Raw genomic sequence first — 13,728 nt, forward strand, 5'->3', positions numbered from 1 at the left:
GACTGACAAAGCAATTACATAACACAATGCATAACAATTTGTATTTTGGATTTACGTGGATTGCTGTCTCAGTTTCAACCTGCTTTTTGTCTAGCCACCAATTTATGATTATTAATTTCCAGGAACAAAACTAAAGAACAAGACAATCTAGCTACTGCCTGCGTGCTAACACTGGTACCAAGTGTTTTGGAAGCCAGGTGGCTCGAGAACAAACCCTTTAGGCTTTAGTATTATTGCTTTCGGTTGCTATACAAACCTATGACACGTATTCCAAATTTTTTTCCTTTTTCACTTTTTCTTGTATTACGTATAGACTGCCTTATTTTAACCACTCACAACCTTAGATATGACTAAAAAGAGGAAGTAGGTTATTGGATATTTGAATCAAGATTTATTCGGTAAAAACTCATTCAAACTTAGTTCGCAAACGGATCAAATTAAAAATAAATAATGTTTTGTGTTCACTATAATTTTTTAATACAGTTTAAATTTAGCCCAAGTAACGTAAAGTTTTAAATTTATGCATAAAAAAAATTCAAATTATTCGAGCTCGATTTGATAAAATGTTCGTTTATGTTTGATTCGATAAATAAACAAGTCAAATTTAAGCTCATTAAAAATATCAAACAAATTTAAACACTAAGGTACTCCACAAATTTAAATACTAAGTTGCTCGACTTGATTTCCAGCAACGATCAATCGTACTGGACGATTTCCAACAATCCGTTAATGAAATATGTTTTGTTATTAAAAAAAAAAGTTGCTCGACTTGATTAGTCTCGTCTCCACCCTTAATTTTAATACCTTCTGTTGTTTACGTTGTCTCGTGCAATTAATAATCGTTAAGATCCAATGCATAGGGTAAGGGATGGGTTGGATGGTATGAAGAAGGGAGTGTCACTTACACGAAAAAAAAAGGTCCCATACCCGTCATATTGAGTTGGGTTTACTTTCCTTGTTCTGTGTTTTTTTTTTCTATAATTGATATAGACATATTTATTCTAATTGCTAAGATTAAAATATCAGGAATTAAAATTCTGAGTTCTCGTTTCTCTGCCTCCTTTCCACTTCTTAAATACCACCCTCCCTTACTAGCAAAAGTGATAAAGAAAAGATATAATAGACTTACATATGTTAGAAATAAAGCTTAGGATCATTCATTGAATATATAACTAAGAGAACTTGTGGTAATTAGGGCTCGAAACTTTGCAATGATGTTAACAGGCAACAAGTTGCATTCAAGTAGATATTGTATTATTTCTTGATGGACAATTTACTATTTTCAACACTTTTTGAGTAGGAGTACCATTAACGAAGAAAAGCCAGATTTATTAGGTAGACTTGTGTTGGTCCAAAAATGCTTATTTGGATTATTGGATTTCTCCTTGGCAATATATAGTTTGTCATGCCAGTGCAGGGATAAAAAGGGTAAGGATCGCAATTTGTATGCCCCTGCCTCAAGTTAACATCCGCTGGATTATTTAAGCAGTTACCCGATGGGGTTTGAGGAAATCCCTGTTGTCAAGTTTCAAGTGCATGGGCTTGGAAGCCAGAAATGTCAAATGAGCAAGACTTTCTTTTTTTCCCTACAAAAATATTAGATGACCCTTAAGTAGTTATTGTTCGATTATTCGGTCAGCTAATTAAATTAGTTGGTTTGATGCTTAATTTATTTCTTGTTGATCCCAGCAGCCAGAGAAAGTGAAAAAAAGTAAGATATACTAATTGACTTATAGGTTCTAGGACTGTGGAAAAACTACTCAGCCTCTGATAGAGGAATAATTTTCAGATAGAGTATTATTTGTTAGGACGAGAAATTAATTTTGTTTGGATAGAGTATTATTTGAAATATTATTTGGAATAATTACTGTAGCACTTTTTGTGATATGATGTATGCGAGATAAAAAGTGGTTGGGAATATAAAGAGGTAAATTGGGAAATATGTTTATGATACAAGCGAAATATTATTTGGAATAATTTGGCAATCCAAACACCGAGAACGTTTTCTTAACTTGGCCAGCCAAAAAACAAAATTTCAGGTATACCTAATTTAATGACCTTTCCGGGTTCTTTAACTTGTGTATTTACTTGTGCACCGGCCTACTCAATTCATCTAAATGTCCAAACAAGCATGACTAGATCTACACACACACACAAAAAGATTTTATTGAACACCAATGAATAATATATCTCTCTTTTCTTTTATTAAATGATGTTTTGTTTCAAAAAATGAATATGTGTCTTTTTTCTTTTTCTTTTTTTTATATCTACTTTCAATCAGAGACTATCACCGATTCAAAATAATACTTCCCGTGACTATTTTTTGAAGCACATGAATAATATGCAAGGTTCATCTTTTCTCTTTTATTCCTGATTTATATGATGGCATTGATTGGAAAACTGCTGGCATGCATGACGCATCAATATTGAGGAAAAGTAGCTCTTACAAGAGGTAAGAGAATATGATGCTACTAGGGCACCCTTTCTCCACAAATTCCCAATTTTCATAGCCAATCTCACTACCCATTTTAAGTATGACAGAAAAATACGTGCAAGTAATCCCCATACCATGCACTGTTCACTTTCTTTTTTGATGTAAAATTCTAGAAGAATATTAGGCATGTGTTATTTCACAGGGTTTTTTTTTTTATTCTTGTTATCATTTTCCACAAGTCTTAATTAGTGCCCCAATGCTTTTGTTAACCGACTCTATTAATTAGTGCCATAGAATTGGAAAATAACGTCTGAATGGCATCAATTTAGGTTGGAAGAAGTATAAAGTAATCACCAAACACCACTCTCCACCATACTCCCCTTCCCTCTTGTTGCTTCAATGGGGTCAGAATCATTGGTGCCACGAAAAAAAAATAAATTAAAGCCTATTCATGTGCCAAGCAAACGAAGCGAACCATAAAGTAACACAAGGATATATGAAAAGCTTTCCCAACTAAAATTTCCTAATATTTTTCCACCTAAAAGCAGTAAAAATAAAGAAAACAGAGACAAGGAGCTGCTGGTTTTGCAAAACTAATTATTAAGTAGGTTTTGAGCTGCTTGTTTTGCCGAACTTAAAAATAAAAAAAGGGGGCTGGCCATTAAAGTCCCTACAAATTTAGGGACCATTATCTACTCAAGGAAAGTTCGCAACCTTTATACTTCATTTTCTTATTTAAAGAAGAACGTTTTTGGCTACATCCATGGAAATCAACTCCAAAAATCCGTGGGTATGACTATGATACTCCACTAGAAAAGTATCAGACGCTCAATCTGAGCAACTATGCGGTAATTTTTCTAATACCAATAATTTATTACATTCAATAGTAAGTAATAGGGTATACCTTGCAAGTTGTAGTTGATCAACTATTTCTTGTCTGTTGAAACAGGGCCATCAACCATTGTCATAGGCAACTGTTTCACAAGATTCATGGTCATAATTGACTAAATTTTAAAATTTTAAATTCCAATATATATATATATATAGACACACAGATATGCATATTGATTTTTATATTACGTGTGTGAGGAGTGTAACAAGTGTTTCATGTTTACATGGTACACAACTCCATTTGAATTTGTCTGTTTTTCAAATACAAGTTTTCAAATATAATACTGCAGTATCACTATAGTAATACACAGACATATACACCTCAAAAAAATTTAAAAAATAACTCCGTTTGGATTAGTTTTTTTGGAGTATTTTTAAAAAGAATTACTATAGCAGTATATATGAAAAATTTTTATTATAAATTTTTTTTGAAATATTTGATATATTGTATGAATGAGATGTTTTTTGAATTATTGTGTATTAATATAGTATTGTATTTGAAAAACTTATTTTTTTAAAAAATAGCCAATTCAAATGGGGTTATGTTACATTTTCGTATATATTATTATAGTAAATTTTTTCAAAAACAGACCAAAAAACAACTAATCCAAACAGAACGGCCTGAACAAACAACTTACAATTTGTTCAAATCAACTAATCAGTGATCATCGACGTCAAATATACTACGTTATATATATGACGTGGTGCACATGAGTATGCAATACCTTCTCGACCTCACCCGCACCATACCAGTAAACCCCCACTCTAACTGGCCACATGCCACGTTGGCCAATCCTCCCCCATACTTCCTCATCCACGTGGCACATGTTCCAGCTGGCAATGGAGGACTGTTGTGGTGACGGCGAAGACGGCGGTTAAGGAAGGTGTTGTGATTAGTGATTAGCAAATTGGGAATACGGTGTGGGTATGGGGACCACGTGGGAGGAAGTGGAACCCTCCACAGGATATTGAATGTGGGGTCCAATTCTTCTTTACATTTAAATTTTTTTTTTGGTATATACAAAAGACGTGGGTCCTACCTAAGGACTTAGGGGGGGCCTGGTTTTCGTCCGTTAGTGTCTGGTTGTAAGTATAAAACAACCAAACTGCCTCCAAATTTTCTCGCAGTCACGCACTGAAAACTCTTCTTCCTTTTCTTGTTTTCTTTACTCTCTTCCTCTCATCTCTCCTCCTCTCTCCTCACAAATCTCTGTCATTCTTCTGTCCCATTTCGTTCTTTCTTTCTTTCTCTCCTCCCTCCCTTGCATTCTCACAAGAAGAAAAAAAAAAAAAGAAAACAGGGCACTCTGTTTTCCTCCATCTCTGTTTCTTGAACTTCAGGTGATTGATTAATGCTATATATTACTGATTCTTGATCAATTTCATGACACGGGCTTCTCTTAAATTGGATTTTCTTTTGACAATGTATGGTTTGGAAACTTCCTTGCAGGCAAGAAAACAGCTACAATGACCAAACAGAATGTGCTAGTATCTGATACAAAATCAGGTATCAGCATGGCAATAACACTTGCGGTGAGAAACTCAGCACTCTTCACCACTGCATCCCAGAAGCCTCCAGCTGTTCCGGGAACTTACATGAAGAAGCTGCTTCAGAACCTTGAAATCAATACTGGGGCCAAAATCAACTCTTGGGTTGACTCAATGAGAGCTTCTTCCCCTACTCATCTCAAGTCCACCCCACCTCTCTCTTCTGACGACCAATCCTCCTCGACGGTAAGTTTTCGCTTGCCAGTCGCCATCTTTCCTTTCTTTCTTGCTGTCAGGTTAAGGGTCCGGTTCATATAGAAAATTTTACAAAGGAAGAAAAAAAATAGTGCGTGTTTTTATTTCCTTGTGCAGTCACATCTGCAACTTGGCTAGTAAATTGCATGGAAGATACAAGTGAAATGTGGAGGTGGATGGGATTGTTTTTTTTGTTTTTTTCCTTTTGATTTATTAGTCGGTTTCTTGCAAGAACGATGACGTAGGTGATGACATTAGGATTGACATGGAAAATTTATTTTGGATTTTGATCAAACAGCTGCACCATCCATCGGCTCTGGACATGTTTGAGCAAATAACTAATGCTTCCAAAGGAAAGCAAATAGTGATGTTTCTCGACTACGACGGCACGCTTTCGCCTATAGTGGAGGACCCTGATCGCGCTTTCATGTCGGACGCGGTTAGTTAGTTAGTTAGTTATTTCGTACTTTGCGAGTATTATTGGTGTTATGCTCCTACGATTATCAAAGAAGGAAGAAAAAAAAATCCCATTTGTTCATACTTCTGAACAGTAGCAGCATTTGTGTGACAGATGAGGGCAGCCGTGAGAAAACTTGCTAGGTATTTTCCCACAGCGATTGTCAGTGGAAGGTGCAGGGACAAGGTACATTTTTTTCTTGAAAATGTTTTGCCTTTTGGCTTTGGTTTTTGAGTAGTAGTAGTACTAGCAGGTATCTATGTAGTGGTTGGTACTATGAGATATGGAGATTTGGTTATATTCTTAATTTGGATTGCTGGGGAGGATGGTTTAAGTTTGGACTAATTGTTGTTTGGTTCTTTAATTTTAGGTATATAGTTTTGTACGACTGGCAGAATTGTACTATGCTGGAAGCCATGGAATGGACATAAAAGGGCCATCAAAAGGTTACAAACACAAGAAAGTAAGTAGCAAAAGCTTCCGTTTTGGTAGTGAATCAAGAAACTTCTTGGGCAGCTTATATCTCACTACTTTAGTCCACCCAAAAGAAAAGAAAAACAAAAGGGACCCCCCTCCCTCTCTAATCAAAAGTTTTGTCATTAATCAGACTCTTTTTTTTTGTTTTGCCCCCCCTAATCTCAGGGAGCTCAAGCTGTGCTTTTTCAACCAGATGCAGCTAATGAATTTCTTCCTATGATAGATGAGGTTAGTATTTTAGCTAATGAACGTACGCTTGGTATTATTATTTTGCAAATCTGATTTATGTTAATTAATTCCCACTAATCAGGTTTATGAAGCACTACTAGAGAAAACTAAATCAACGGAAGGGGCAAAAGTGGAGAATAATAAATTTTGTGTGTCTGTACACTTCCGCTGTGTTGATGAAAAGGTATATTCTACTAACTCCAAAGTACTAGTAACTTTTTTCCTCTTTATGTCTTGTCTATCATGCAACTAGTTTTTACTAGTAATTATATCACTAATCATGATTATTAGCGTGATTTTTATTTTTTTTTTTTTAAAAAAAAACTACTTTATCTGATAGATACATGGATGGGCCTTTGATTACTTTTGTGGGCACGACCAATCATGGTTAAAGGTTTAAAGTAATGGGTTCTGAATTTTCTATTGTGATATCACAGAAATGGGTTGAACTGGCACAGCAAGTCAAATCAGTCTTGAAGGACTACCCAAAGCTTCGATTAACCCAAGGAAGAAAGGTATATATGTGTATGACGTCATGATTAAGTCATTTCCTCAACAAAATTAATCATCTTTAATCTATTAGTATGATTTCTTGGGTTTTAGTGCTAATTTTGGGTTTCGTACGAGATTTTATTTCAATTAATTAAGTGATCATGAAAGAGTGTCTCACTATCAGAGTGTCATTTTCATTTGTAACAGGTATTAGAAATCCGTCCTACTATTAAATGGGACAAGGGGAAGGCCCTCGAATTTTTGTTAGAATCACTTGGTAGGTTTTTTTTTTTTTTTTTTCTAATGAAAATTTTATTTTTTTTATACTCATATATATATATATATTATAATTATGTTTTAGTACTTTGGATACTACGGAGCACATGATTATAAAAAATGACTGACTGAAGTGATGAAATGAGTTGTAGTTGCAGCCACTTTTTTTTGTAGTTTCGATTTAATTAATCTAGAGTTTTGTTCCAACATGTGATAGTTAAAAGTTGCTTAAACATAATATAATTTAATCACTCTAATTAACTGTCATAATAATTAACAAATCCAATCCCTTTCTACATTACAGGTTACGCCAATCGTAAAGATGTATTTCCTGTTTATATTGGGGACGATCGAACCGATGAAGATGCTTTCAAGGTATCCAATGCTCCCAATCAAGATATACATACATATATATATATATATATATCTTTTTATGTTAAGTAGTAATAATCAAGGTTAATTAATTGCAATAATTAGGTGTTGAAAGAGAGAAGACAAGGTTTTGGAATTCTTGTTTCAAAAACTCCAAAAGAAACCAGTGCTTCTTATTCACTAAAAGAACCATCAGAGGTAATTTGACACATGTTTATCTATCTCTATAATCACTTATTTTTGTTTTTTAACAAAAAAATTATTCTAGTACTCATCAAATTTTTAAGAATTTTTTCAATGACTTATGAGTAGTTTCTTTTAATTGGTTTCTTTAGGTGAAGGACTTTCTCCAACGCCTAGTGCAGTGGAAAAGGCTGTGCTTAGGACGACAGTCCAGAGTTCGAAGGCAGCTTGAAGACATAAATGCAATCTCTGGCTAATAAATTAGAGAAATTCTATAGTAAAGATATAAATATATGTATTGTTGTAGCCGGAAAAAGAAAAAAAAAAGTAAATTCAGAGAAAAGCATGAAAAAAGAAATTTGCTTTTCTCTGGGCTTTTTGGCCTTGTACATCTTTGTATTATTTAACCATGTACAAGGGAAATTCCGCTGCACTAATTTTGTAAGGTCGTTTTCTTTTTTGCTATCAATGAAAAATAACTAGCTTTTAGCTTTTCAATGGTATCCGTCTTACCAACTACTACTACTACCTATCATTGTCACCACGATTACCAAGAATTTGGCATGTAGAAATTAATTATTAATCCAAAATGTAGGAACTCAATTAGTACATCTGAAGAGGTCTGACAAGCAGTCAACTTCTTCACATTTCAAAATATCAGTACGAGTTAAGTAGATAGCTCCAATTTTCAGTCTCCCTTATTTTTTTTGGTCCCAAGGTTTACTTGTTTGTACACAAAAAGCAACTATAAAAAAAAAAGAAAAGTTTGAAGTTTTAACCAATGCGGACAACTGCCGCTGGTTTAAATTGGCTCCACATGCATTGACAAGTCCCTCAAAATTGACCAATGCACACATACGTACGAGCACAAAAATGCTTGCTCATGACTCTCCTAGTAACTACCATCATTTTGTTTTACATATCAAGTGTGTGGCAAGACTTTCCCATTTGATTGTAAACTTGAGAGAATTTGTGGCAAGACTAGTGAGGGCGAATACAAGTATAATTTATGGAAGAGTATAATATTAGAAGTCCTCATGAATCAAGCAGAAGCTTTGAATTCATACAATTTTTTTTCCTTTACGTATCCTTAAGTCCTATCTACGTGCTTCCGTTTGTACATCATTCATCCGTAGAAGCCACAGAGGTGCTGCATTAGGTTTCACACTACAACGCAGGTTCTTGACCGATGATACAAAATCCAAGAAGAATACTAAACTTACTACTTTCGCTTGACTGGCCGATCGGTTTGCTACAGATGAAATGAACTGGAGCAACCGCCCAAGTGCAGAAAAATGTATCCTACGTAAACAGATAAGTAGGCTCCTCTTGGCCCCCCCCCTCTTTTCCTACCCTATTCTAGATGGCCGTACAAAAACAAATTTAATAGCTATCCACCAGTTTCTCCCCGTGTAATAATCTCCAGCATATACGTACGTGCATGCGACCTCTTGGACCTTCGAGCTCTGCGTTTAATCACATACCGAAACTGAGTTTACTAATTTAAGGAAGAAGCCTCTCATGTGGGATCCAGCAAGGCTTCTTAAGCTTGTAGCAGTTCTGAATTACTTGGACTTGCACTAGGAAAAACGTACATGTTACGTAATACCTCCTTATGTCTCGAGGTATGTAAATATCTTTTGTCACTTTAATACACGGGCCAACACAATACTTGCACGTCTGTTTTCTCATAATTATGTAGTCGCAAAGCATAAGACCTACGTTACTTGGACAATTATTTCTTGCATTTTTAGTGTACATTATACTACACTTCAAATCAAGTGAACAACAATGATTTATGTGCCAATTTTCAAGGAGATGACAAAGGTCTAAGTGAACTTTGAAGCAGATGTTTTTTAATTGAAAGAAATGTTGCATTCTTCAACCGACAACAATTGCTATAGGCCGGCCCTTTCCGTGGCACGACGGTTGAGAATTGAGTCTCTTCATCCTAAGTACATTATTGGCAAAAGACATCTGCAGCTTGAAGAATTTCAAAATCTTCCCTTTCTTTTCTGGAGATAAGATCATTAAAAACATATATGATTTGTCATGTGGGATTCAGGTAAAACATGGACCCCGATACAAAGAATGGGAGTTATCCATCCTTGTCTCTCTCTCTCTCTCTCCAGCGTCGTCCCATGCTGAGTCAAAAGGGATAGCTTATGACTTAGATATTCAAGTATTGAATAGATGGTTCATTTATTTTACGGCAATTGATGTTCTTCTTTTTTCCATTTCATGCATCAACTGTGGATACATTTGATCTATTAGTTGATTTGACTTGTGAAAATCAGAGATATAAAGCGCTAAAAATTCATTGATCGTGGCATGGAAAAATGGACAGTACAGCAATCTGAGTTCTGAAGCAAAAGCATAATGCCCATTGCCCCCTCCATCCGAGTTACTCTGCCAATTATTGGTGAACCAAAGCTGTTGTCGTCTTTGTTTTCTTGGGTTCTATACTACCAATTATTTGGGCAGCATTGATGGCCGATTTGAGGACAGATAAAATTTTCAAGTACTGTCATCACGAGAGTTAAGGAAGATATATTGATACAGCTTAAGTTTGAACCAAAGCTTAAGATTGATAAATATTGTAAAAAGAAGAACACGAGATAGTTAAGTTGAGCTCTCCATCATTGTCTCCTTTTCACTAAATCAACCCACTAATTTTTTTAAAAGATTCTAGAATAGCACAAAAGTCTACAAATGTGATTAATTGTATCTCCACAATGCCACTAATCAATGGAAACTTTACTAGGAATCTACTGAATGCTGCCGGAACAATGAAAAAGAAAAGGACTTTTCTTTTTCTTCGCATTTTGTACTGGTGAAATGTGACTAGGTCTTTTGTTGCTTTGCGAGGACTAGTTTAGAGTTTTGAAAAAACAAGAACATTCATTTACATTTGACTAATTATAAAACGGAGTTTAATTAATTTGATAGCCAAAAAAAAAAAAAAAACAAAGAATAGACTCTAGGCAAACAAGAGTTCAGTTACATATTATATTACTTAGATGTTCTTTCATTTATCCACAAATAATTTGATTGTGTCTGTTCTTTGTAGATGGCTGCCTCCTTGCGTCGCATGTCCTAGGCCTACCTACATAGTACATAGACGGATACACCACTTTCTCGGACAACAAAAAAGGCAATTTCTTGTAATCTTCAGGAAAAAATTTTCTAAAGAAAAGGATCGAGTGGACGCCAGAATTTAACCATCGTGATTAATTAATACTAAAATACAATCCGAGGACGAAACCATATCATAGACCAGATATTTTATACGTCCCAAGAATTCTATTCCATGTTTCTGGAACAAGAAACATAGAAATAATGGACGGCTGGTAGCCATTGTCTCCTCAAGAAAATATGTATAGGCCAGCCCATTGGGCAGCTAGATTTAAAGGATCCCACCTTAAAGTTGGATGCAATGTCCTCTACAAAATTTCTAGCTTTTTTATTTTAATTTCCTTTTTCTTTTTTTTTCTTTTTTTTTTGGGGAAATACGAATGTATGTGCTGGGGGATTGATGGAATGGGGAAAAGAATAAAAACCCTTTAATTTTATTTTTGTGTTTTGTTTGTTTCGATTAGGTTGTGAAAGGGAAACCCACCCACCGAGAGGGCCTTTAGGAATCTACATGGTTGAATGAGGAGTTGGAATCCACTCAAAAGAGGGAGTAGTGTTTTGATGTGAAGAAAACGAAACACATGGATTTTGGAATGAAAACACTAACATGCTTCCAAGTTATATTTTGACAACCTCGGCTCTTTCGGACGTGGAAAGAACGAGTCCACTAGATCGAATCCACCCCATCATTCTTGCCTTAACTACAAATAAACAAGAACGTGTCTTTCCAAGCTTCAATAATTGGTGCAAAAGCAAAAAAAAAAAAAACAGAGAAGAAGGGGATGTTGCATATGATGGTAGGGTTTTGAGAGGAGGGTGTATCTTCCTCCCCTTCAAGCTAGGCAACAACCGTGCCTAATCCTACCCAAAAGCTGTCCTCCTTTTACTTTTTCTATAACTATGCCTCCATAACTTTGCCTTCGAAAAAGGATAAATCCCATTTCAATCTCTCATCAATTTCCAATCCATTAACCACGTTCTACAATGCCTTAATCCCATAAAAATTAAATTTCTTTTTTTTTTTCAAATGAAAATGCGGATAGATCCCAATTTGTGGCACGGATGAACAAACTCAAAATCTCCATGCATGAGCAACCACAAAAAAAAAAAAAACAAAAGACATCCACTGGGATTTAATCAAACCAAACGAGTTAAATACATAAACCATGCATAGCATGCACCATATTTGTTTTGCATACAAAAACAGAAATGGAGGACCATCATTTCTTTTCTTCTCTTTAAGGAAAATGTTGGTGTGAGGGGCTGGTAGCTGTTGATGCCACGGGCTGGAGGGAGGGAGGGAGGGAGGAGCCCATTCGCCATGGTCCTCTGAAAAATACGTGTCTACAACAGGAGGATACATGCAGGAGGGATTAGGAACACGTGTGCCCCTCTAGGGAATCGGTCCCCGCATTGAGGGTCGAGCCATGGAGGAGAGGGGGGAGGAGGGGCTACCATAAATGTAGATACAGAGACTCTAACGGGATGGTTGCTGAGACTCGGTCGGATGTGCTTAAGTATAGGTCACATGGTGATCCATGTGCCCCAGATGCCATCGTTGCGGGGAACAGATTAATGCAGCTTTGGTGGTGTTGGTCATTGGTAGGATCCATTCGGAATTAATGGCATATACCAGCTCAAATTGGTCGATGCATAGAACAAGGATCCAAAACATGTAGGAATGAATACAATTGCCTGCGCGGTGATCCATGGGGAGTGCAACCGTTACTAAACTGTGTAGTACCTGTTGATAACAGTGAAGTTATATTCAGTTAATGTTTATATGGGCTGTGTGCATGTTGTTAATTACAATATTATAATTACGTGGTTTTTTGTTCAAAATTTATTGATTGATATAAAAAGATTGAGTGTTTTGCCTCGAAATTTTTTTGGTTTTCTTTGGAAAATTTCAATGGCAGTCTTACTATCTTATTTTTCATAACAAGAAATTATACGACAATTAAGATAGTAAGAGTGTCACAGACATTTGGCTTTCTTTTTCTAATTTAAGAAAACCCCTCGTAATCTTTTTCTAACAGATGAAGTATAAAACCAATAGCCAGTGAAACTGTTCGCCAAGGACTTAATATCTTGTCTGACAGATTAGAATTTAAACTTGGCTATCAGGTTTGGAGTAGGAAGGGAATAGAGGAAACTGGAAAGGTTTAAAAAAGAAGAAGAAGAAGAAAAAGTATAATAATGATAGGTTTATTTTCTCTTGGATGAACCTTTTTGGACCCTATTTTGATCCGTATACGCAATCACCATTCTATGGTAGATCAAAATGTGCCCTTAGTGCTTTGATAGCTCTACATAATTGTTGAATCACCAAGAAGAGCCTTTTGCTTGTAGTTTTTATCAGATACGGGCATGCATGCCACGATTCGCCTTTATACCATGCGTGGTACCTTGGACTCTTTATTCAACATTATTATACATCTAAAACATGTACTTTTTACAATTATATTCTATCTTTATTTGCCTAATACAATGAATGGTATCTTGAACTCTTTTTAAGATTATTCAACGTTATTGTACACCTAAAAATAGGTACTTGTTACAATAATATCCTACCCATTTTAAGTATATATATATGCTCCCAATTTTCAATAATGTAATTCTCATGAATAAAAATTATAGATGGTGAAAACGTGATGCACGTACCTAGTTTCTTTAAAGAACTTTGCACCGGTATCCTCGCACGAAAGGTTGAACAGAGAGTGGCTCAAGAACAAGGCTAACTTGCAACATGCAGCTAATTACCAAGTCTATTAGTCTAAACTTTTTGAAGTTTCGTGCACTTTGTTGATATCTTTTGCTGAAAAGTCATTGAACATCTCAAAAAAAAGCAGATGTAAACTCCACTAGTAAATAGACCGACGACTTTGCAGTTGTTAGTCACGCTTAAGGCGGATTAACGAGGAAGAAAGGTTTGTGGAAGTACATTAAAAGAAGCGTCTTCAATGACTAATTATACATTTGAGTTTAACTTTTCAACTACTTTCGCAGTGATCAACTTTATAAACCATCTTGAACTATG

The 13,728-nt window shown here is 35.5% G+C and overlaps 1 protein-coding gene across 1 annotated transcript; it reads left to right on the plus strand.

Moving 5' to 3' along the window:
• Positions 1 to 4,460: 4,460 nt before the first annotated feature.
• Positions 4,461 to 8,056, plus strand: LOC113778038 (probable trehalose-phosphate phosphatase J). Its single transcript, XM_027323286.1, has 12 exons — positions 4,461 to 4,666; positions 4,776 to 5,059; positions 5,367 to 5,507; positions 5,640 to 5,711; positions 5,896 to 5,988; positions 6,168 to 6,230; positions 6,313 to 6,414; positions 6,668 to 6,745; positions 6,930 to 6,999; positions 7,303 to 7,373; positions 7,476 to 7,568; positions 7,706 to 8,056. Exons 2-12 carry the CDS (start codon positions 4,793 to 4,795, stop codon positions 7,808 to 7,810), a joined length of 1,155 nt encoding a protein of 384 aa, XP_027179087.1. The 5' UTR covers positions 4,461 to 4,666; positions 4,776 to 4,792; the 3' UTR covers positions 7,811 to 8,056.
• The last annotated feature ends 5,672 nt before the right edge of the window (positions 8,057 to 13,728 follow it).

This window comes from Coffea eugenioides, chromosome 7 (assembly GCF_003713205.1).
Source record: "Coffea eugenioides isolate CCC68of chromosome 7, Ceug_1.0, whole genome shotgun sequence".
Classification (NCBI taxonomy): domain Eukaryota; kingdom Viridiplantae; phylum Streptophyta; class Magnoliopsida; order Gentianales; family Rubiaceae; genus Coffea; species Coffea eugenioides.

Coding starts and splice junctions, on each gene's coding strand:
- LOC113778038 (XM_027323286.1), top strand. CDS start 4,793: ATGACCAAACAGAATGTGCTAGTATCTGATACAAAATCAGGTATCAGC. Junction 5,989..6,167: donor AAGGTTACAAACACAAGAAA/GTAAGTAGCAAA, acceptor CCCTAATCTCAG/GGAGCTCAAGCTGTGCTTTT. Junction 6,746..6,929: donor GATTAACCCAAGGAAGAAAG/GTATATATGTGT, acceptor CATTTGTAACAG/GTATTAGAAATCCGTCCTAC.